Source organism: Neovison vison, chromosome 11 (assembly GCF_020171115.1).
Source record: "Neovison vison isolate M4711 chromosome 11, ASM_NN_V1, whole genome shotgun sequence".
NCBI lineage: Eukaryota > Metazoa > Chordata > Mammalia > Carnivora > Mustelidae > Neogale > Neogale vison.
In genome coordinates this window covers 195721490-195745495 of record NC_058101.1, presented here as the reverse complement: position 1 = coordinate 195745495, position 24006 = coordinate 195721490, and the positions used below count along the sequence as shown (strand labels likewise).

Here is a 24006-nt window from a genome sequence, read left to right as displayed (position 1 = left end):
AGCTTTTTACTGACCCTTTCCTCCATCCCCAAATCCAACCGAAAACCCACTGCTGCTTGAAAGGAATGTGGGGCATCCAGAAAACCCTGCCTAGCCAGGTGTCTAAGCTGAAGAGGAGAAACAAATGCCCTTTAAGTTGTACGTTTTAACCAATTCATTCCGACTTTCTAATACAGAAGGAGAGGAATCTGTCACCAGAAACCGTACATGTAGTACAATAAAACCTCCGCGTATAAAAATCCATTTTCTTTTGTAATAATCTGCTCAGTTCTTCCTTAGCCTTGGGAATCTTCTAACCTTTACAAATGAAGTCAATGAAACCATCCTGTCTGCAGGAAATGAGAAACCTCAGGAAAGGAGCTCAAGTCAAGGTCAAGCTCAGGAGTGACCACTCTCTGACCTCTTCTAATCTAATCTCGGTACCTGGATCTTGTCTTCTCTACACTCCACACCTCCCTCCTTATCTCAGTTTCTGGTACTAAACTGCAGATCTTTCGAGAGCCGGGAGTTCTGACGTGCCTCTTCAGGTTCACCCAAGCAGAGACCCCCCCAATACATCTCCGGGGCGACTTCACAACCTGCTCTAACAAACTCGAAGACTCAGAGCTCCACCAGGTGGCAGCTGATCTGCCTGGTGTCCACTGCTGGCCTCTCTCACCACTGACGGAGTCTTAACTTTTTTTTAAGATTTGATTTCATTTGACAGACAGGGAGAGAGGGAACACAAGCAGCAGGAGAGGGAGAAGCAGACTCCCCTCAGAGCAGGGAGCCCCACACGGGGCTCGACCCCAGAACTGTAGGATCACGACCTAAGCTGAAGGCAGACGCTTAACGACTGAGCCACCCAGGTGCCCTAAGTTACAACTTTTTTTTTTTTTTTAAGATTTTTAAAATTTTTTATTTGACAGAGATCACAAGTAGGCAGAGAGGCAGGCGGGGGGGAGGGGGGAGCAGGCTCCCTGCTGAGCAGAGAGCCTGATGCGGGGCTCGATCCCAGGACCCTGAGATCATGACCTGAGCCGAAGGCAGTGGCTTAACCCACTGAGGCACCCAGGTATCCCCTCAGTTAAAACTTTAATGCTTTTCTTTCTCTTTTTGAAGGCAGAGATGATTATCCCACAAGGCAGAAGAAATCAGTATGGTGGGACTGAGGCAGGAGGCAGTGGGGAAGGGTGGAGACGGGGAGCGCTGACTTCCTTCTAAATTTTCAAGGATCAGACACAAAAGTTGAAGCAACATCGCTCATTTCTGTAAAAAGTGGTACATTAAACAGTATCTTTGGGGAAGGAAGAACTCGTTCAATTCTCAGGAGTAAGTAAAGAGACTGACCTACTCTGCTGACAGCACACAGGCTTTGTAAAGCACTTAACATACTTAGGTCCTGTGATCACAACCCTGGCTGCGTTTTAGTCAACAGCTATCCATTTCCTCAGCAACCTCTTAGCTTTTTCTGTAAGAGACTTAGTGCTCCAACACCAGTTGCCTCTGCTACAGCAGACAAGACACGCTGATAAATCAGTTCTCTCCCCTGCTGCTGACTAGAACAAGTTCGTAAATAAAAGAGAACGATTATTACCTATATATGCTGCACTCGACAGATTTCCAGTCGTAGTATGTGGGGAAAGATACGGCCAAGAGATTTAGTGGTTGGAGGGAGCTTCATGTTATACTATCCAGCCACAAAAATACATTTAGGTCCTTTCTTGCTAAATGACCAAATATTAAAAATCTATGTATGACTTTGGTTTCTATTTATTTTATGTTGGCTTACCTCAAAATTAAATGTTATCCTTAAAGTTGCTAGAATACCATAAGCTATTTTTTTAACAGCTTTATGAAATATAATTTACATATCCTAAAATTCACCCTTTTGGGCTCAATTCAGTGAGTTTTCATATAGTCACTGGGTTATACAACCATCACCACTATAGAGCTTAATACACTTTCATAGCCCTCTAAAGAAATTCTGTATCCAGCAGTAGCCTCTCATTCCTCCCTCTCCCCATCTTCAACTTACCCCTCAAACCAATAATCTGCTTGCAGTCTCCATGCCTATTTATTCTGGATACTTCCTATAAATGGAATCATACAATACATGGTCCTTTGTGACTGGCTTTTTTCATCCATAATAACGTTTTCAAAGTTCATCTATATTATACCACATAGGAGACCCTCACTGCTTTTTATTGACAAATAATAATCCATTGTACAAATACATCCTATTTTGTTTCCCCTTTCCTCAGTTCATGGTCGTTTCCACTCTTTTTTGGCGGCAAAAACTTGTGTCAATTTTTTGTGTGGACACAACTCTATAGGAGTGCAACTATTGAACCCTATGTCAACTTCTTTGAAGAACTGTAAAACTCTTCTCCAACATGGATATACCAATTCAATCCTACTACCAATTTTTTCACATCCTCGCCAACACTTGTGATTGCCTTTATTATCTCAGCATGATATGGTATCTCATTGTGGTTTTGATTCACATTTCTCTCTGCTGTTGTATTTTAAAACATTTTATGAAGAGGGCTAGGAATCAAGTCCTCCAATTTAAAAAGAGCATTTTGGCTACGGGAAGGAAATAACCTGGGGACAGCAAATCTTTCAACATATAAAAAATGAAGTTGAAAGAATTAACTTTTACCTTCTAGAAGTTAAAAACAAAAGTTAGAAATACAAATGGTTTTTGGAAAATTACTGATAGACATGTCATTCCCATCAGAAAGGAGGAGGTAAATACATACTTCGGAGATACTCTCAAGTCTGAGGGGACCAAGATTTATTTACAGCTTTCTGAGAATTGTCAGCTTTCTCTTTCACAGGCAGCATAAAATATTCAATTAGAAACAGACTCTAGGCAAGGTACATGCAAAAGTTTCCCTAGGAGTCTGAAAACAATTGCTACATTTAGTTGGAACCTTACAATGACTCAAGACAAGCCAAAAAGAAACATGCATCTGGGTAATCTGTTCTGGTGGAGATGAGGCTCAGAAACAAAAGTGTGGAAGGAAGTTAAAGGAAGAGCTACATGTTATAAACAGAAAAGATTGAAAGAAAGGAGATAAGGGACCTGGTTGGGGGGGGGGGGGAGTGGAGGGGGTGGCCGGAATCAACACAATTTCAAAAACTTGTTCCAACGCGCCATTTTTTTTTCTTTTTAAGATTTTATTCACCCATTTGACAGACAGAGATCACAAGCAGGCAGAGCTCTGGCAGGCAGAAAGAGAGGGGGAAGCAGGCTCCCTGCTGAGCAGAGAGCCCGATGTGGGGCTCAATCCCAGGACCCTGGGGCCATGACCTGAGCTGAAGGCAGAGGCTTTAACCCACTGAGCCACACAGGCGCCCCTCAATGTGCCATTTCTGAAAACAAATGAGTAAAAATTTCCTACCACTTATTAAGTGTAAAAGTTTTCTATTACCATTTATAAAACTTTAAAAAAAAAAAAAAAAAGGCAACAAGGGATGCCTGTGGCTCAGTGGGTTAAGCCGCTGCCTTTGGCTCAGGTCATGATCCCGAAGTCCTGGAATGGAGTCCTGCATTGGGCTCCTTGCTCAGCAGGGAGCCTGCCTCTCTCTCCACCTCTGCCTGCCTCTCTGCCTGTTTGTGTGCTCTCTTTCTGACAAATAAATAAATAAATAAAATCTTAAAAAAAAAAAACAAACCCCACCCTAACTTATCTAAATAAAGATCACGGAAGCACATTGCTGGCAGAGGTCTAGGTCAGGTTCTCTGACAGTAAGTCAGTAAGTCATAGAGAGAGAGCAAAATAAAGCATGAAATTCACAGAATTTTAGGACTTAATTTTTGGGACCACCTAACCTAGCAGTTTTTCATGGTAGCATTCCTCACTGGCCGTGTCCCCCAACCACGCCAACTCCTTAGGGATATCTGGAAATGCGTGAGGGTGTTTGGGGCTGTTACAGGACTTGAGACCACACCGGCATTCAGTGGACAGCAGGCAAGGATGTTCGAGTCCTGCTACAAGCGCAGTCTGACACTACAGCAATACGGTCTCGCTCAGAAGGCCAGCAACTTCCTCCATAGAGACGGAGAAATTAACATCCACAAAGTAATCCACCTAAATACACAACTGACTGGGAGAATCCAGAATTCACTTTTTTTTTTTTTAAGGTTTTATTTATTTACAGACAGAGATCACAAGTAGGCAGAGAGAAAGGGAGAAGCAAGCTCCCCGCTGAGCAGACAGTCCAATATGGGGCTCGATCTCAGGACCCTGAGGTTATGACTGGAGCCCAAGGCAGAGGTTTTAACCCACTGAGCCACCCAGGCGCCCCTAAAGATTTTATTCTTGCGAGAGACAAAGAGAGAGCAAGCAGGAATATGGGTGGGAAGAGGGAGAAGCAGGCTCCCTGCTGAGCAAGGACATCCCCCCCCAATGAGGGCTTGATCCCAGGACCCTGGGATGGTGACCCACGAAGGCAGACACCCAACCGAGTCACCCAGGTGTCCCAGAATTCAATTTTCCGATTCCCATAATTGCGTGAACGTGTAATATTACAGTGCTGTAAAGCTATTTATCTGACAAAGACTACATTATCATTCGAAAATAAGGGAGGGTGTTGTTCCGTTTCCACGGTGTTGAAACTTAGGTACGTGGGATTCGACAAGGAATGAGTAATTGAGAAGAAGCTGTCGTATGTAAACCATATTTCATACTTTCCCTAAATAAGGGCATTGCTTGTAGAAACACCAGGATTGTTAACACAACAGCCGGTGCTGCTGGGCCACTGCCCACTGAGAAATTATCATAGCAATTATGCCTCGTTCTTTCTCTTAATCCAACTACCCCACAGTCCTTGCTCTGGATTTACCTCAGAATAATCTGATTTACTACTCATTTCTCCTTACCTAAACAGTCATTTAAAAAGAATGTGTCCCATTCTCTTAGTAATGCATCTCGATTACACTTGCAGAGACCCCTTTCCAAGAGCTCTCTGTACATGTATGTGCCCTTGAACTGAAGTCAAGCTATGTATCCAAGGACAGTTCCTTGCTCCACACTGCCTAATCGAATACTTTTCCAAGTGAATATTAGGGTTTTGGTAGTCCCATGTCCTTGTTTTTAACCCCTTAAATTTAAAAAAAAAAAAATCTGTATAATTTTGTTTCTAAACCACATGTTCCATAAAACACAATGAAACTAACCTGCTTTGAAAATTTTAGTGACAAAGGAATACGTATCCACACCCAGCCCAGAAGGTCTGCAGAGGGCCATCCTTCATTTTTAAGCCTATGTAATTCCTCCTCTGAAAACACTGTGTGACAAGTGCAGTTCTCAGTGTTCTAGTAGAATCAGCTTGGCCACAGTGGAGAAACCCATTATCACCCTTCACTAGCCATCCTGGGTCTGGAATAGAAGTGTTTTGATAGTATTTCCTAGTGACTGGGACACTTCCTAGAACACAATTTTTACCCTTGGCTTCACTTTTATTCATGCCAACAAACTACAGCATTCACATCCATACCCTCTAACTACCAAGCCAGAATCTTACAGGGAAAACCTGCAAAGTAGTTAAAACAGGATGTATGCACCCCAACAAGGAAGGGAGCAGAACCTTGTTTCTGCCCCCTAAGTACAGGACTAGAAAACTAAGAGAAGATGGTCCTGGTGGGTCCCCTTCCCCTTACAGGTAAAGGTAGCAAAACACAAAAAAAGCAAAAAAAAAAAAAAAAAAACCCACAAAAATCCCAGAAAACTGGTTCTCCAAAGTATCAGCTAGAGTTATAGTGACAGTTACAAAAGAGACAACCCAATCCAAGCTCACAACTCATTCTGGATGGAACTTCCTCCCAAACACGCTTAAACTGTGGCAATTAGGAGTGGGTGCTTTGGACTCACATCTCCCTCTGCTGCAGATCCTAGGAATGTTGTTTAACCTTTCTGAGCCTCACTTTCCTCAGTTATAAACTGGAAATCAATAGTCCGTATTTCAGAGCTGCTTTTAAGAAAATGGTTCTTGGGTGCCTGGGTGGCTCAGCTGCTTAAGCGTCTGCCTTCTGCCCAGGTCACGATCCCAGGGTCCTGGGATCGAGTCCCACATCGGGCTCCCTGCTCAGTGGGCAGCCCTATTTCTCCCTCTGCCTTTGCCCCTCCCCCTGCTCATGCTCTCTTGTGTCTTCCTCAAATAAATAAAGTCTTTAAAAAAAAAAAAAAGTTCTTCATGTCTGTGGTTAACATTTGGCCTATGATAAACCTTCCTGTGGCCTAGGGCTCATCCCCTAAGGAGATACCGCCCCTCCACGTGGACTGCTGACTATTACTTCTCTCTTTTGGCTCTTCTGGAAAAGGTGCTTCTACCACTTGTAAAAGGGAAGGGGAGTCATGACTGAACTGTAGGATTCCCGCAACTGGACAAAGCAGCAGGATTATCAGAGCTGTTGGCCAAATTAATGCTGTGTGGTTTCAAATTCTTCTTTTAGTCCACCTGGTTTCACTTCCCTCAGCCCTACCCCCCCCCCCAATGCTTCAGGGAGCTGATGATGGATGTCCTCCTCCTCTTGCCCATTTCTGTTCATTCTCGCAGTCGAGCGGCTCTTGGGGTGCTGACTGCTAACCGCAGAGGCCAGATCCACTTTCTGGGAGAATCAGGCGTGAGGCCTGCGGAGGTATCTGGAGCTCCGTCTGACGTGGCTGTCCACCCTACCTCAATTTCTTTTCTGCTAAAGCACACTTTTCGCGAGCCAGCCAGCCCCCGTGCCCAGAGTCGTGCCCCAGGGGAATCTGCTTTGTATAGGGTGACTGTAAAGTCATGACAGGGTCTTTGAAGAAGCTATAAACTCCATCTTAAACATGTCAACAGACCCCGAGTCAAACAGAGTTTATTTTCCACAGGGCTGCGAGGGCACGATTGTTTGAACTCTTGCCACCAGGTTCTCAAACTGTCCTAAAAAGGATGATCGAAAGACCGGGGCCCTCACAATGTTAGGAAAAGGAGGTCTCCACTTCTGGCATGGACAGTTACCCATTAAAGCGGTATTTTACAGTGACGCCTTGAAACATAGGCCAGAGTGCAGATGGTGTTCTCTCATTCAGGAACCCTGACGTTAACATTTTTACTCCAAGGATTTTGAAGGTAAACAGAGGTCAACTCTTCTGGTCGGGACAGAGGCATTTCTTAGAATCTTGAACACCCCAACACCAGATGTGGCTCGTGTTGCCAGCAGCCATTCACCGTGTAGTCCTAGGGCCGTTCTCGGCCGTAAGCCTCCTCCCTGCCCCTTTCAGGGGGCAGGTAGTAGCTACATGACCGTCTTTTACCTTTTGGTCCCGCTGAACCTACTGAACGTTGGCCCTCGAACAAATGGCACAACTAACAAAAGCTTAAAAGGAAGCAGATGCTAGGTAGTACCAGCATGTAGTTAGGTTTTTGAGCCTCACGAGATCTTGAGGTGGGATCAGGACAAACCTGGGATGGTCCACATCCACCTAATGGGGGCCTGGGACCATCTAGTCTGATATTTGTTGCTTCCATGGACACCCAAAACCCCTCAGCATTTTAATGGCTAACTTCACTTATTTAGGAAACCAACAGGTTCCGCCTCAAGCAAGTACCTCCCTATACTTGTCCAGAGCCTTAGGGCTGTCCCAGCAAAAATTTTTGAGTTATAAAACATAATGCGTGTCAGTGTTTTCTAGGTAAAATGGTTTATCTCTGTAAAGCCCAGAACATGGGCTTACATCAGGGAGTCTGGCACAAAGGGAAAAAGAAAATAATAAAACAGAAGAGATCACAACCCTATTCTTAGCCATAGTTTATATTACTAAACCAGGCCCATCTAGAAAATAGACTTCTTTGGTCACATAGTGTATCTGATGAGAAAACAAAGGTGTTTATGTGCAAATGTATTGTTGTAACTACAAAAAGATTAAATCCCTAATGAAGATTAATTAGGAGCATCACTTTCATAAAGGTCATACATGAGCTCCTACAGCTTGTACCAAGTACAAAAAAAAAAAAAAAAACAAGATCAAACTGGGAAGGGAAGAGTTTCTAATTATTTTCTAATTACATTTCTGATCTATCATTAATAGATGACCATACAGGTCCTTTAAGATAAAAGGGCTACAGGTTTCAAGGACAAGACCAATCATACTATTACAAACTAATCTTCTAATTATTGAAAAGGAGACCAACCTGCCTCTGTACCTAACACACATTAGGCACATGCCAGGCAAAATAAGAGGTATGTGTGTTTGTAGGAAATACCTTATGAATTCTGAGATATGTTAGATGTTGTGTAATATAAGGAGTCTTAGAATGATAAAAACCAAGGAGTCTATATCTAAGTAGAAAAACATATGAAGAGTAAGTTCTACTGGTAAAGTAGACAGACTAAAGTAAAAAATACATTTAACGCACTCTAAGGTTCACTTAAAGTGCTTGTTGGTTCATTTCAGGCACCATCTTAACTTTTTCTATAATTTTCTCTATCTCCTTTAAGGATAATTCTGCAAAGTTTACTTTAAGCCTTTACTGGTGGCTGATGTAGAAGAAAAAAATGAAGGAAGGAGAGAAAAACAAGTGTGGATATTAAGAAACTCTACAACTGATAAAAGACAGGTGCCGTACCTTCCCAAAATCATTGTGCAAAGACTTCCATTTACAGATCAGACATAACAGCCTCCATGTATAATTTTGACAACAGCCCTGTTTCTGCTCTGCAGTTTTTGAGCAATGACCACCCTCCCTAGACAAGAACCAGGCACATCTCCTACTCAATGTGCACACAACCTGTGCATAACCAAGATGAGCTCATCCTAAGGCAAGTACCAGGAGGGAGTAGAAGATGCATATAAGCTTGGTCCTGACTATAGGCAGCACAATAGGGTAAGAGCAATTCTTTAAGAAGGCAGGCTGTATTACATTTAAAAATAAATATTAGAATAATCTTGAAGTCAACAACTTTATACCCTCAATTTTACTGAGGACAAAAATGAGGACCATCTACAGCAATACATTCTTTGGTCCTCAAAGTCACTGATGAATACCACTACAGATAAATCAATCCATGGGCGGGAAAAATCTATTCTCTGATGTATTCGGCAAAAATACAAAAATAAGGAAAGAGGGTAGCATTTGCTCTGTAAACCTGTTTTTAAAAAAACTAAAAGCAAAAACAAAAACCTTTATGAAGCTTCTTCCAACCAAGAGTTTGGGGCTCAGGCATAAATTAGTTGTAAAGAACGTGAACAGTTAAGTTCAAACTTTGGAGGTTCACTGCAAAGTACTTCCTGTGCTGCACAGAGAGCCAAAGGAAAGGGAGTCAAAACAGGTCTCGCCTCTGAGCAACTTGCATCGGCGGTCGGCCTCGGTTCTGATGCATCACCTCAAGTCTATTTACTGTTGATCTGATGGGCTGAGGCTAAACTTCTCCTTGCAAAAAAGCTTGTTCAACCATTAACTTAAGGAATCCCAATGGCTGCTAAATAAAATACTTTCTATGGAATGGATGTGGGGTCTTTGGTTTTAAAGAGATTCAACAGGAACCTGAAATGGACGAAGAAATGTACATGATCAGTTCCACAGAAAAGGGAGAGGCCTGGCTGTTTTTTTGGCTTCACTATATTTTGAAGGCTTGAATATATATTAAGGACAACACTGCAACTTCGTTTTCCAAAAAAGCTCCAAGAAAGGACTAATGAATCAATTGGTCAATAATTTCATTATAATGTAGGTCAATGTTTAGAAGTACTCTGAACCCAGTGGAATGTAGAATTCCACAGACATTATTTTAAAATTAGACTGTCGCAAAGTGGGCTTAAGGAATAAAACCAGTCCTTTGTGAAGATGATCATCCCAATTACCAGAATTTTTACTACTGAGTGGCCAGTGGCTTTAAAAAATATCTCATTTACTTTGAGATACATTTACGCCCTCTGAGATAGGTAGTCATCAACAAAATGTCAATGGGAAGAAAACTGCGGTCCAGAGAAGGCTCTTGAATCCGTAGGTGGGAGAACCTGGATTTGAACCAAGTCAGCTTGATGGACACTTTTATTACACTTTGCCTAGAAAGCCTCCCAGACATAACTGGTTACCAAGAAGAAACCTTCTCTGTTCTCTCTTAGCCTCAGTGTAGAGATTTAGTACCTTTTCACGGGTACCAACACAGTAATAATGTTCTGCACAGAGAACTACAAGTACACAGTACCTATTTAATATCATTGAGTTTCATTTTTAAGACTGTTTTAAGGATGTTTTTAGAATTTGGTGAACATGCCTATAGATCAACAAAGATGACCTGCTCAAGTGTAGGAAAAGCAAACATCTTCCTACCAGAGTTACCTAGGACCTTTCTAAACCTAAAAACCTCCAAGGAGTCCTGTTACTCATTTGTGTAGCATTCTAAGATGTTTAAACAGCCTGATTTCTCTTTCACAACCTTGTTAATTTTCATCAAGGTGTATCCATCACCTGTAACACCTTGAATAGTTTTTCGGCCTTCGGTTTAATGTCCATTTGCACATTACACTGGCCTTCTATGTGAATATTAAAATTCTTTGAAAAATTATACTGTAATATTGTGTGAACTCTAATTTTTATTACTATTTTTGAAAGCATAGAAACACTTTTGTACTTTGCCCATTTTTGCTCCTTTATTATAAACTAACCTTCTCCTTGAGAACATGGTGAATTCCGTTCCATTTAAATTTATTTTTATGTCCCATGTTTCCAAATTTACTTTTTAAGCTCTGTATATTTATTCATCCATTTATACTTTTTGAGTGCTGTCTTATGTAAAGCAAACAAAGGACAAAACGGATTAAAGCGATTCAAAACACAAGAGAACCACTGGTTACTAGTTTATACTAGGAATTTTCTACCCAACTTCATTCTCTAGGGGAATTATTCAGCTCTTTTAATTTTAAAACATTAATCTTTAAAATTAACTTGCCCCACAATCGCTAGGGAAAAAAAAAAAAAAAAAAAAAACAACACTTAGAAACCTTTTTTCCCAATGTCCAGGTTACTCAAGGTACCACTTAATTTTTCAATAATTCACTATTAAAACTTAATTTTTAGAGATTTTAATTCTAAAAATATATTTTTCCCCTATAAATATTAGCCTTTTTAGACAGTATTATTTTTTTTTTTAAAGATTTTATTTATTTATTTGACAGAGAGAGATCACAAGCAGGCAGAGAGGCAGGCAGAGAGAGAGAGAGAGGAGGAAGCAGGCTCCCCGCTGAGCAGAGAGCCCGATGTGGGACTCGATCCCAGGACCCTGAGATCATGACCTGAGCCGAAGGCAGCGGTTTAACCCACTGAGCCACCCAGGCGCCCCTAGACAGTATTATTTTTAAGATTTTAGATTAGTCAGTATAATCATGTTTCTTAGAACTGTTTTATTTCTGGGGCACCTGGCTGGTTCAGTGGGTGAAACGTCTGATTCTTGGTTTCAGGTCATGATCTCAGGGTTTTGAGACGGAGCCACCCTTCCCCTGCTGCCACTGGGCTCTGGGCTGGACCTGGAACCTGCTTAAGACTCTCTCCCTCTGACCCTGTTGCTTATGCGGAAACGTGTGCTCTCCCCGCCACCCCCAAAGAAAAAAACCACCAAAAAACTATTTTCTTATTCCTAACCCCATAGTTACAATACATATTGTATTTTACATACAATACATATTTACAATACATACCGTATGTATATATGGTATGTATTGTGTGTGCGTGTATATATACATATATGTATATACACACACACATATATGGTATATTTTGTAAATGTGTATTATATATATCTAAAAAATATGATCATATATATCTAAAATATATATAAATATATATCTAAAATATATATATATAATCTCTCCCAATTTCAGGATTTACTTTCTCTATTTTATTTCTATTATAAAATAGATTCTATTTATTTCTATTCTCTATTTCTCTATTTACTCTATTTCTTCCCCCCTTATTTTTAATGTACATAAAAATCCCAATTGTGGTTTTGTAAGTTTTTAATGTTTCTATGCAACAATTATTAAATAACCATTAAAAATGGCATGAAAATTTTATCCTAATTATAAAGAAAATACCTCATACTCTATGTATCTGTAAGGAAATAAGAACACAATCATTGACAAAGGTCTTGGCAAAACATCTTAGTCCATTTTAATGGGGTCAAGTCCCATTCCTATGCCCCAAGTCTATAAAATGTTCTAAAGCATTCCAGTTACAAAATAAGACAAAAACTTTGTGGACCAAAAGTTAAAATCTGTGTAGATTATCATCAGAAACACAAAGCCAGTGTGGAATGGAGTGCTGGAACCCCTAGTCCTAAGGATGGTATGATCATTCACTAAGAATAAATAAATAAAAGTGATTTTATAATAAAGAGTAATTTACGGGGCCAAAATGTGCCGTACTGCAGGACAATCAGCAATGTGAACGGCCCAAAGAGCTTTCATTCTAAGACTTAGCAAAAAAGATCCTAGCAAATAACTCATTCTTTGTCCTTCGTGTTCCACAAATACTGTATTTCCTACTTACATTTATGATAGAGGCAAATGGATTCTCAGCATTTCTGAAACACCCGAAGAAACATGCGGGGAAAGGTCAAGGTCAATAGAAGATAGTATTTTTAAAAGGGAGTTCTCGGTTTAAATAAGTTAGATCCTCAGAAAAGGCCGCGATGCAAAGGCCGAGGGCTGTTTCACACAGCCATGTAATATCTGATGAACTCGAGATTTCCACATACACTTATCACTGGAGTAAATCAGTTTATTTGGGAGAATCTGTGGCTCTTCCTGCTTGTTTCCCTGGGGAAAGGATGATGCTAACATTTTCTGGCTACTTTTCTTTCTTTAAACTTCTTCGAGATTTCTTTTAGTAGCATTGCGGTTTCCAGTGTCTTACGTGAATGCTTAGTAGATAACTCACTTTTCGGGGCGCCTGGGTGGCTCAGTCGGTTAAGCGTCTGCCTTTGCCTCAGGTCATGATCTCCCTCGCCTCCCTGCTCGTGCTCTGTCTCTCAAATAAACAAGATATTTAAAAATAATCTAGTTTTCTTCAAGCGAAGACTCTAATTAGAAATTTAACAAATTCCTCGCATTCATCTTCATTAGTTGTTTTTCAGAAAAACTTGTAAATCATGTTGCTGCATTATCCTAGGGAGGTTGTAGAACCATCCAAAAATGCAGGACCATCATAAAGAAAAGCAGAGAAAAATGATCTGACTGACAGACTCTAGAACCTTTAAACAGTCACACCACTGAGCATTTACTATTTTTAGGTTTTTACATTGTATTCGGGTTCTGAGTCACTTTTGGTGGTGTCAACTGTTGTGGAAGCCTATCTCAAACTTTATTGAGGGCGCTAGCCAGACTGAGCTGTTTGTCAAGCCCCAAGCATGCAGTCATGGGGAGAAAGAGAAGAGACCAATAGCCCTGCATCATGGCAGCTCTATACTGACTGGCACAGACCCAGCCCCCAGCCCAGTGACGTCAAATGGCTGTTTTAGAACCTTGCAAGTCAAGAGTCAGCAGTTATAAACAGATTTAACAGATAAACATTAGATTGGACTCATGATCTCATCTGGCAGCCTTGCAGATTTCCCATCCAAAAGTCCCAGCTGGGATCACACTAATTGGGCCTCTTCAACCACATTGAGCAACAGGCGAAGAGAAATTTAAGGAGAAAATTTTAAAACTGATAAGAAACATATTGACAGAGTGCCTGGTGAGGGGGAGCTGACACAGGCCATCTGGATGCTTGTGTCTGTGAAACCTTTTGTTTAGTGGAAATAATTCACCTAACTCACAAGCTGTACAAATATTAAGATCAAAAGTCCTAACTTGCACAACCTGTCAGGAAAACCTGTGATACAGGAAACAGAGACTGTTGTCCAGACTTCTGCTAAACCAAAGCCAGAATGTCTTTGTGTGATCATGGCAGATCTTGACTGCCCTGGAGTCCCTCTACACTCAAAAAGTTTGTACCAGCACTTTATGGCCACATCTTTTGACCATGCAAGTACACTCCTGGTAGAGGTTCACGTCTAGAACATTTGCAAGTGCTTTTGCTTGGTGATTTCCTTTTAACACCTTTGGAAGTGAGTAATACCCCCACCCGTGATGAGAAGCCTGGTCTAGAACAAACGGATTAATTATACCATACTGTTTAGTATCTGGATAGCTGGAAAAGTTCAAGCTAGACAACAAAATTGAAATTATGCACAAGGCTGGAATAATTGTGATATAAATAACCATAGTGTTTACTTTAATACCAGGAATTTATGGGGATGGAAAAGACAGTTTCCCTGATTAGATGGGCCATTTTTTAACACGTGACACTATCAAGTGCATTTTCAACATGCTTTCTTACAAATTATTAAGGATTTTTCTAAAAATTCTTTATATGTGCTACTGAATTGATAACATTTCCTTAATCGTTAAGAATTTAATACTACATATCCTCAAATCCTCTTCATTTTCCACTTATTAAGGCTTCTTCGCATTCAAAGTCTGTGTGACTGCCACTTTTTCCGCTTTGAAACCAAACTGCCCTTCAATCTCTTTTCCAAAGTCTTTTTAGACCTTGAGAAACTACCTTTCCTTCATGTCTTGCATCTTGTACAGAAAAGAATATAAAGCCTAAGTCTTATTTACCCAATGGCTGGCTTTTCCCCCAACCTTTATTTTATTAACAGGTAAACTAAACTATTTAACGGTTACAGTTCTATTTATTAGAACTGCCATCACAGAAGAGAAAGCTTACTAATCCCTGTTAAAAGAACATTTTAAGTCATGTGAGATTTGAAAAGAACCCAAATGTACTATTGCAATCAGTCAATAAGTATTTATCAAGAACCCAATGATCCCTTCATACCTATTAGGATGATCACAATTTAAAAAAACGACAAGTACTGGTGAGGATATGGAGAAATTGGAACCCTTTATATTACTGGTGGGAATGTAAAATGGTGCAGCTACTATGGAAAGGTTTGGAAGTTCCTCAAAAAGCTAAAGCTAAAATTACCATATGACTCAGCAATTCCGCTCCTAGGTATATACCTAAAGTAACTGACAACAGGGACTCAAATAGAAAGTTGTACACCAATACTCACTGGAGCTTTATTCACAAGAGCAAAAAGGTGGAAATAATCCCAAGTGTCCATCAACAGATGAATGGATAAATAAAAGGTGGGAGATCCATATAATGGAATATCAGTCAAAAAAAGGAATGATGTTCGGATACGTGCTACAACATAGATGAATCGTGAAAACATTATACTGAAGAAAGAAGTCAGACACAAAAGGACAAATATTTCAATACCCAGAATAGGTGAATTAATAGACTGAAAATAGATCAGAGGTTACCAGAGGCTAAATTAAAGGAGAAATTGGGAAGTACGGATTAATGGTTACAGAGTTTGTTGGGAAGATGAAAATTTTTTTGGAAATATGGAGCAGTGATGGTGGTACAACACAGTGAATGTAATGGATGCCAATGAATTGTGCACTTAAAAAATCATTAAAATGGCAAATTTTTATAATATATAACATACCCAAAACCACTGAACTGCACACTTCAAATGGGTTTTATGTTATAGGAGTTGTAACTCAAACTTTTAGAAAAGAATCCAACAGACTAGGGCTGGCAATGATAATTGGGATCATTTATATTAAACAGTCTAAAATCTGAGAGTAAAGCAGTTACTGTGCTCATCCAGGCAACGTTTAGTTGTAAAAGCAACTTGCAGTGATGTCCATTGTTCGAGGACTTCAGACTTCTCTAATTCTGATACAATAATTTACAAGAGTCTATGATAAAACCTAGCTCAATAACAACTATTTAAATACAAAATACAATATATATATCACAAAATATGTGTTAATTGACTTTAATTGACTATGGTATCACTAAAGCTTCTGGTCAACAGTAAGCTATTGAGTTTTGGGAGAAACAAAAGGGGTGTGTGTGTGTTTTGTTTTTACTCAGGAAGTGGTTTGCACCCTTGATCCCTGTGACGTTAAAGGGTCAACTGTACTTTAGAGGAATGATTCCCAAACACCAGTGTAAGACAACACCTGTGATGGAAACTTACACAAGCAAGGACCATGACAAGCCTGTTGATCTGAAGTGTTAACTGCAAATCACTCTTATTTCTTAAAACAAGATTTTAACTAGGCAACAGGGGTAATACTGGGGTCTTGGCAGTTGGCAGGAAGACAGGGATGGCCTATTCTCAGTTCTGCTCAGGGTTTTCACCTGTATGCCTACTCTATGTTTTTAAAATTTCCACAAATTTTACTATAGCAGGCTAACTCTCAATCTCACTCACCATATTTGATTTACACTCCAAAGTTACAAACAAATCCTAAAAATAGCTGGATACTTTGGAATATTAACACCACCTTCATGGGAAATAGAAAACTGCCCGTATGGAAATTACAAACGTGTAGGAAGGGTGAAGGGTAGGTCAGATATTTTGTTGTCAGGTTCAAGAATGAATGGGGTTTCTAATCATGTGGATTAATGGGACCATAGATAACCTGAAGGGAAGTCTGGGTTTTGGTTATTTTTAGCTTAATTTGGGAGTTTTTGCTGTAAAAACAAAATATACTATATTTACTTTAGAAGATTTGAGTAACCTCTTGATAAAAGTTCAGTGTTACCGCTTAATTCAATCTGAGCATGTTTTTCCATAAAATTATCAAATTGATGCATAATCCAAAAATGAAAGAAAATAGATTTTAAAAAAAAAATCAGGCATTTGGGAAAAGACTAATTATTAATACTAATAACTGAACCAAACAGTAACCAAGACAGAGAAGGAGGCGTGGAGAAGTGGTTCGTGACACCATGAACTGTTCTAGATAGAGTTCCTTACCAAACTGAGGCTTTAGTTTCTCAACAGTGGAATGAAACAAAACATGACAACATGGAACTTTCCCCCAAAGGAGTGTGAGGAAACACTTTTAAGAGAAGGCTGAACAAATGACATGAGGGGAATAAATTTTGCAATGGCTATGAGCCTCGTATGTTTTTAATTCACCAATTAGAAAGATGACCTGAAAAGAGCATAATATGTTGGGCCATAGAGAAAAGCTGTCAGCTTCATATTAAGTAAATTATCCCGAATGGGCCCATTTTGTCTGTAGAGAAAAGAAACCCTGCCCCACTGTCACACAGGCCAAACTTTATCATGGCCATTTGTCCTGGACGATCTAAGTTAAACAGTCTGTCACTGCCATCAGGAAAAATGCAGCAGCTTTCCATGGACCAAGGGAGCAGCAAGATGTTGAACAAAGCAGACAGGACAAAGATGCAGAAGGCTTCCTTCTAGTTGTAGCTTTAAACCTAAGCTTCCTGACAGAGCCATCCATCCTTTCGAGGTCTCTGTTCCCAGAACAAAAGGATGGTTTCTAAGGTACAAAGGCCTCTAATACCTTATATATAATAAAAGTTAAACATGTCAAGAAATCAAGCATGAGCTCAGTAAATGCCTACACTCACGAGTCAGCCTCTGAGCAGAACAGAGCTCAGGTTCAGTAATTCACAAATAGTAAGCCACCCTTAGAGCCACAGAATTTGAACAGTTTCGCTTGGAGTTCTTCCCGAGTTATTAATACACGAGCAACAAAAGAACATTAATGACTAAGGGAAACGAAGCTGCTAAAGGAAAGCTCACTGCCAATGAAAGAGGAAGAGCCCACCTAAAACCAGATGTCAGGACACGCAAGCACAATGACCTGGGGCCGGCTGGCCTAGGGATGGACTTGGAACACCTCACCTCCACTGCTATGGTACAGGAGGGCTCCAAACCTGATTCTTGGAATGGATATAACCCTTGTGCACCAAGAAATATTGAAATTGTTTGCTATACTCCCACTTGCTGAGGCAAGGAAACACAGTTTATGACCATTTAGGCAGTTTGAAAACAAGCTTCCACCAAACAGAAACACAAACCCTAGCCCGTAAGAGAAAGTTGCCTTCGTCAGATGACGGAAGTCACTCTAAAAGCCTAGAGCTCCTCAGACAGTCAAGGCAGGCCACAGAGAGCCAATTCTGTAAACAACCTTCAACGCTGTTACTTCCTTTAGAAGAACAATGAAAACAACATGGTGAAAACTTCACCTCACATAATTTTGAAGGACTCAGAGTAGTTCTGCAGTTAGAAACGTGCTATGTGATAAGAATAAAAGAATACCAGGATCTAAATAAAAGCCTAGATTTATTAAGAAGCTTAAAATTTGGTTATACTGAGAAAATTCTGGCTCCATCTGTGTAATGTATGTAAAAATCAAAATAATTTTTATATCAAAATATTCAGTCATACACTGTGTTTCACTGTGTACCACTGGTACACAATTGGTTTGTATTTTGTTCTGTGGAAGACAAACAGGTTAAGGCAGCAGTTTCTCTGACCAGAAGGTTATTCGCCCAAATCCAGGAAAATCCTGAGCTCTTCGGAGTTCCTGGATTCCCAAGACGTTCATGAAAAACCAACAGTAAGAAGCAAACCATGTCTTCTGAGAGTGTGTGCGGTTTTTTTCAAAGGCTGAAAACCTTTTAAGATTGTGTCACAATGACACCATTATGCTGAGGAAACAGACCCCTCTGGAGGTCTTTCCCTGCGGCCTCCAAGTCTCCAGGATACCATGTCTCTCCCACAGCCCTCCTCAGGACAGTCTGCTCTAGCATCCAGGGGCTCAAAGGAGCAGCTGGGAGGGGCACCTATAGATTCCATAGCAACACAAGGGCCTACACTATGTCCCTCAGATGGCAACCAGTCAAGTGGCCCCTTGCCTTGTAAGAAGCACCCTAAACCCTTTTGGCCGCCTTCATTGACCCTGATTTCATGGCCTCTTAGGCCAACGGCCTGGAGCAGGAGGGAGCCAGACTTCTTCCCTCCAACTCTTCACCTCAGGAGCAGCCCTCAGCATCTGGAACGCGGATTCTGCTTCCTTTCACCTTCTCTCAGCTGGGTTCCCCTTAAATTGTTTTGGTTTTCAGCACACTAAAGTGGAAAAATATTTTCTAAAATGAAGCTGGCAAAAGCTTCAAAACATACGGCAGACAAGATGCCTACAAACCAAAACAGGTACCTCTACTCAACGCAACGGACAACCATTTGCTACAGCACAATGCAGAAGGTCTTTGGGGAAAACAGGGAGAGAAAGACTATAACCTTAAAAAAACAAGACAAAAAAAAAAACACCACTAAACAACAACAACACACACACATACACAAACTCACACAGCTAAATGGAAACCTCGTATGAGAAGGAAAGCCAAGTCTTCGTCTACTCTTGGGTTAGGTTTAATCTCTGAGAGTATGACAATGGCTAAACCAAGCTGCACATTACCATGGGCGGTGACCAAGCTCAATTAGAATAAGACATTGGCAGGTATTTTGAGCATTACAATAAAAGTTGGAGAAGAGCAAAGCATTATTCAGTAGTTGGCACATCGGACCACGATTTAAGGGAAAATCTCTTCAGATGGCTAATTAAATGGATGAATCCTCCTATCAGAATGAGCAGTCACATTCCCTCCCTGTGATGTCCTGTCCAAAGAGCTTCTACTGCCTCCCACCACCACCTCACAAGGAAACACCAATGATGACATCATTACTACTTACATTCAAAGCATTCTTTGCAGCTTCTGCTTCTGAGCGACTGTCAAAACTGACAAAACCTACGGGCTGAGGAAAGAAAAAAAAAATATGAACAAAAAACAAATCAGGAGATTATCTATTGTTCTGGGTCAAAGGTGATGTCAAACCAAAAAGAGCTAAGATAAAGAAATGACCACAGGCAATGGGTAGAAATAAGAAAGCCAGTTCAAAAGAATCATGACGCAGTGGCTTAGCCAAATTTCTAACATGAATCAAAAGGGATTGTGAGGGTGGTTCTTCAAGGGCACAGCTGGGGATTTAGAGAATTAGAAAAAAAAAAATTCTAGAAGGGATTGGAAGGCGAGCAGCAGTGGACAAGAGAATAGAGGAAAACTTGGGTCGAGAGGCTCTACTTTCCTAAATCAAATTCACTGTACCTCAGTTTCTTCATCTTTTAAAATGGGAAGAGAACCGAATCACCTTTCGGTACACTGTAAGTGCGAGGAATACGATGACACAATGACACAAGCCCAGTACACGCTCACCGCGTGATCAGAACTGTAAAATGCACATTTCCAGCTCAAATCCCAAGGGATACCCTTAAAACGTCTTGTGTTTAACTAGGTGTGTAAACCAAATCACCCCACTCTCTCAAGAGAGGGATGATAATCCCTTTGGACTCAATCTTTCAGTCCAGAAAGAAGTTCGGAACATAGCTTATTCCTGACGAATCGAGAATACCTTACCGAGAGACGAAAAGCGACGGAGAGGTGAGCACGCTGAGTATTCAGCATTTTGTGGGGAGAGGGGGAGCCTAAAGCCAAATATTTCAAGCAGTCTGTAGAAACTGTCAGGGTCACTAACTACCACTCTCTATCCTGCTCCTTCTGTGCTCTACCCTAGACTTGGGACTCTGCCTGTGGCTATTACAAGTTGGAAACACAGCATGATTCTCCACCAACAGATACTTACACGCACTGTGAACGTTTGCCTGTTTAATCTTGTTTTTTAAAAAAGGAAGGATGGGGAATAAAAGGGGGTTTGGATGATTTCTTTTCAATATAAGGACCAATCCCAACATAATCATGCTGTCTGTCTTCCTCAGGGATGGTCCCAGACATCCCAGCTGGAGACAACGGAACTGTAAATCATTTTCCTGTGCTAATTCCTAACTAATCTCACACTGAATTTTAAATCAACAAAAAAATTAAATCCTGATGAGAATTACAAAGGAGAATGCTGAGACCCAGGAACATTCTAGAAGAAAATCAACTCAAATTTATTGTGGAAGTGATCATTTATACACAAGTTTGAAATTCTTACCTGCTTAGATGTGAGCTTTATAAGAGAACCCTCGTAGCCCTGAAAATTAAGAACCAAATTTAGACGAAAAATTACTAGGAAAAAAAAACAACTATAATAGCATCCTGCTCAAGTAAAAATGAGTCCATTATGACTACTGATGAACTCTTCTTACGAATGCCTCAAAGTAACTGAGAAGGCAGATTTTACAGACATAAGCATATATGTGCCGATCCTTCTATCCTTAAGGCCTAAAACAAAGCATACCTTGAAATTTATGCACATTATCTAGGTTTTCCTCTTTTTTTTCCCATGAAGTCGTACAATGGTAGGAAAATAGGTTCTTCTGTCAACAGATCTTTCTCATTTTACAGAATTAGAATAGTGAAGGGAGTAAATTTAATAAGACAGGAAGGTAAGTATGTGAGGACTTGGTCATGTGTTTGCTATAAAATAACATTAAAACATTAAGAATGTCCTATGTAGAACTTATTACTCGAAATTTCAAAACTGCCGGGAAAAGTTACACAGGTAGCGATACTAAATTCTGCTGAGTTATTTTGCTTAACTTCCTGAAGCAGCTAGTTTTCATGCTGGTATTCTGACTAGGACGTTACAAAAATCCCCTGTAGGGCTCTTACTCCAGCCCATCCTCAAGGAGGACAGAAACCCTCCCTTTGCACTCCCTCCCGTCACCCCTCCTGGCTCCTCAGGAGAAGGATAACAAAGTGTGTTTATTTCGGAAAATAATCAATGGCTGGTGGCTTGCCCTGATGGATGACACAGGGGGAAAAACACCACTTGACATGACTGACCACTGCACCGATCAGTGCCAAGACAGATTTGCAGACTGGGGTCAACCTCCGGGGACTTTAATTAAAAGAGGGTTGTTAGGAATGTACCAGGGTCCTGACTCTTGCGTTGGGGTTTCTGGGCAGGATGTTGGGATTGATTCATCCTCCTATCTTCCCAGCAGAGAACTATGTTACCAATTAGCTACTGTAAACATTTTACCTCAAAGACCTTGAGCTCTTCTGGCCCGAGAGGTCATGATTCACGGCCCTGTCTCTTCCTTTCTCAAGGTGCTTTCTCTCCGAAAAACCTGGAGGCTTAAACACCCTGAAGGCCTCAGAGGCAAAGGACAAATGGATATTTCTTTTTTTTTTTTTTTTAAAGATTTTATTTATTTATTTGACAGAGAGAAATCACAAGTAGACAGAGAGGCAGACAGAGAGAGACAGAGAGGGAAGCAGGCTCCCTGCTGAGCAGAGAGCCCGATGTGGGACTCGATCCCAGGACCCTGAGATCATGACCTGAGCCGAAGGCAGCGGCTTAACCCACTGAGCCACCCAGGCACCCCACAAATGGATATTTCACTCAAGCACGTCACCACTGGTGGCAATGAACTGTGCTCCCTCACAGACTACTTCAGCACGGACGGCAGTCAGACTGCGTGGGTTTGAATCCTAGCCCTGCCATTTATGAAGTGTGACCTTGAGCAAAATTTATTCAGTTGCTCTAAGTCTCATTTTCCTCATTGGAAGAACGGAGGCCACCCCCCTTTAAAGGGTTATGATAAAAATTAAATGGAGTAATTCATAGGAGGGGCTTGCTGGCTAAATCTCCAGTATTTTGAAGAGATCAACTCGCTTCAAAAGTCCCCATCTGCCTCTGGATGGCTCAATCCTAAGAGTCTGCCTTCGGCGCAGGTCATGATCCCAGGGTACTGGGATCGAGCCCCGCATCCCACTCCCTGCTCAGTGGGAAGCCTGCTTCTCTCTCTCTCTCAATCTCTCTGTCAAATAAATAAAATCTTAGAAAAGTCCTCATCCTACAAAAGGGACAAATAGTAAAAATGGGAACCCTGCAGAAGATACTCGGGAAATTCTACGAAGCCAAACCCCATCCCCAGCGTCTTCTCTTCCTTTCCCACTTCCTTGCAGCTGACCTCACGTCTAACCCTTCTATTTCCCCCTGTACTGTCATCACTGTTAAAGTAAGAGGATGGGTACTGGAACAGAGGTAGCTCTATTATTACATTATTACCTTCCCAGAACAGAAGTTAGACTCTTAGCTTTGCTGGCTTTAAACTGGCTGCCCCTCCCACCTTTCTGCCTCTCCTACTGTTTCCAGTGGTCACATCGCTCTCCCCTTAAAGGCTAGATCCTGTCCCTCAACCTGTCTTGCCTCTGTGGCTAGGGTCCTGCTTCAACAAGATGGAGCTTTAATCATTAATCAGGATGGTCTGCCACCTAATCCTAAAGGGACCCCTGGCCAGGCTACCATGTTCTCAGGGACCAGACACAAGCCCTCAATTTATCATGACTTCCGGGTGTTCCCCTTGAGGGCCGAGGCCTCCAGCCCACAAACCTCCTAGTCCCAGTTTTCTCTTACTCTCCATAGGTTAGCCTTCAAGGTTTCTCCTTGGCAGCATGATTATTTCAGCTTTTGTCCAATTTCCTGTTAAGTTTTCAATTCTAGCAACATTAACTATCTCTCAATACTACTGTATCTCAGTAGTCCCCATGGACAGGCAACTGAATTAAAATACTATACTGTGTACCAGCGTAACAAGTAATTCCTTTAAAGTTCATTTTACTTTGTTTGAAATTTAGGACATTCTTCCTACAGAAAAATAATGGTGGTCAGGTTCTCAATCTGGTTTATGAAAGTGTAATCGACTTACTAGTCTCCAAAGAATAATATTAGCACTATTTCAACTAATAAGAAACCTTGCAGAACAGGCCTTGACTTAGGTTATTTTATTGGGAATATTATAAGTAACAGGAATTGATAGTATTTTTGGTGAGCTGTACTCAGAAGAACACTCCCATTGGCAAATGGTGAACAGGAAGGACACTAAAACTGTTCACAACAGAGCCAGACACATGTCCCCATTACTGGGAAGCAAAGAGACTTTTCTAGATCAGCTATTGGGAAGGACAAAAGGCAATCTCAGTCTTTCCTGAGACTGCACACCTGAACTGATTTGTTAAATCTCTTTTACTAACTAAACTTTTAAAGGGGGGGGGCACTTTGTAAGATGCTTTCTCAAACATATTTCCTCCTGCAAAAAGCCCCCTTTTTGCTTATTTATAAATAAGCCCTTTATAGCTTAT

General features: G+C 40.9%; 1 protein-coding gene across 6 annotated transcripts in view; it reads right to left on the bottom strand.

Moving 5' to 3' along the window:
- The window catches only part of RBPMS (RNA binding protein, mRNA processing factor), a 172315-nt gene that overhangs the window by 71294 nt on the left and 77015 nt on the right, over positions 1-24006 (bottom strand). For all 6 annotated transcript variants that reach the window (XM_044225554.1, XM_044225555.1, XM_044225559.1 and 3 more), the window contains exons 3-4: positions 20909-20947; positions 19610-19672 (exon numbers count right to left, since the gene is read on the bottom strand). In XM_044225554.1, coding sequence (XP_044081489.1) covers positions 19610-19672; positions 20909-20947 — 102 coding nt within the window. The remainder of the gene's footprint in view (positions 1-19609; positions 19673-20908; positions 20948-24006) is intronic.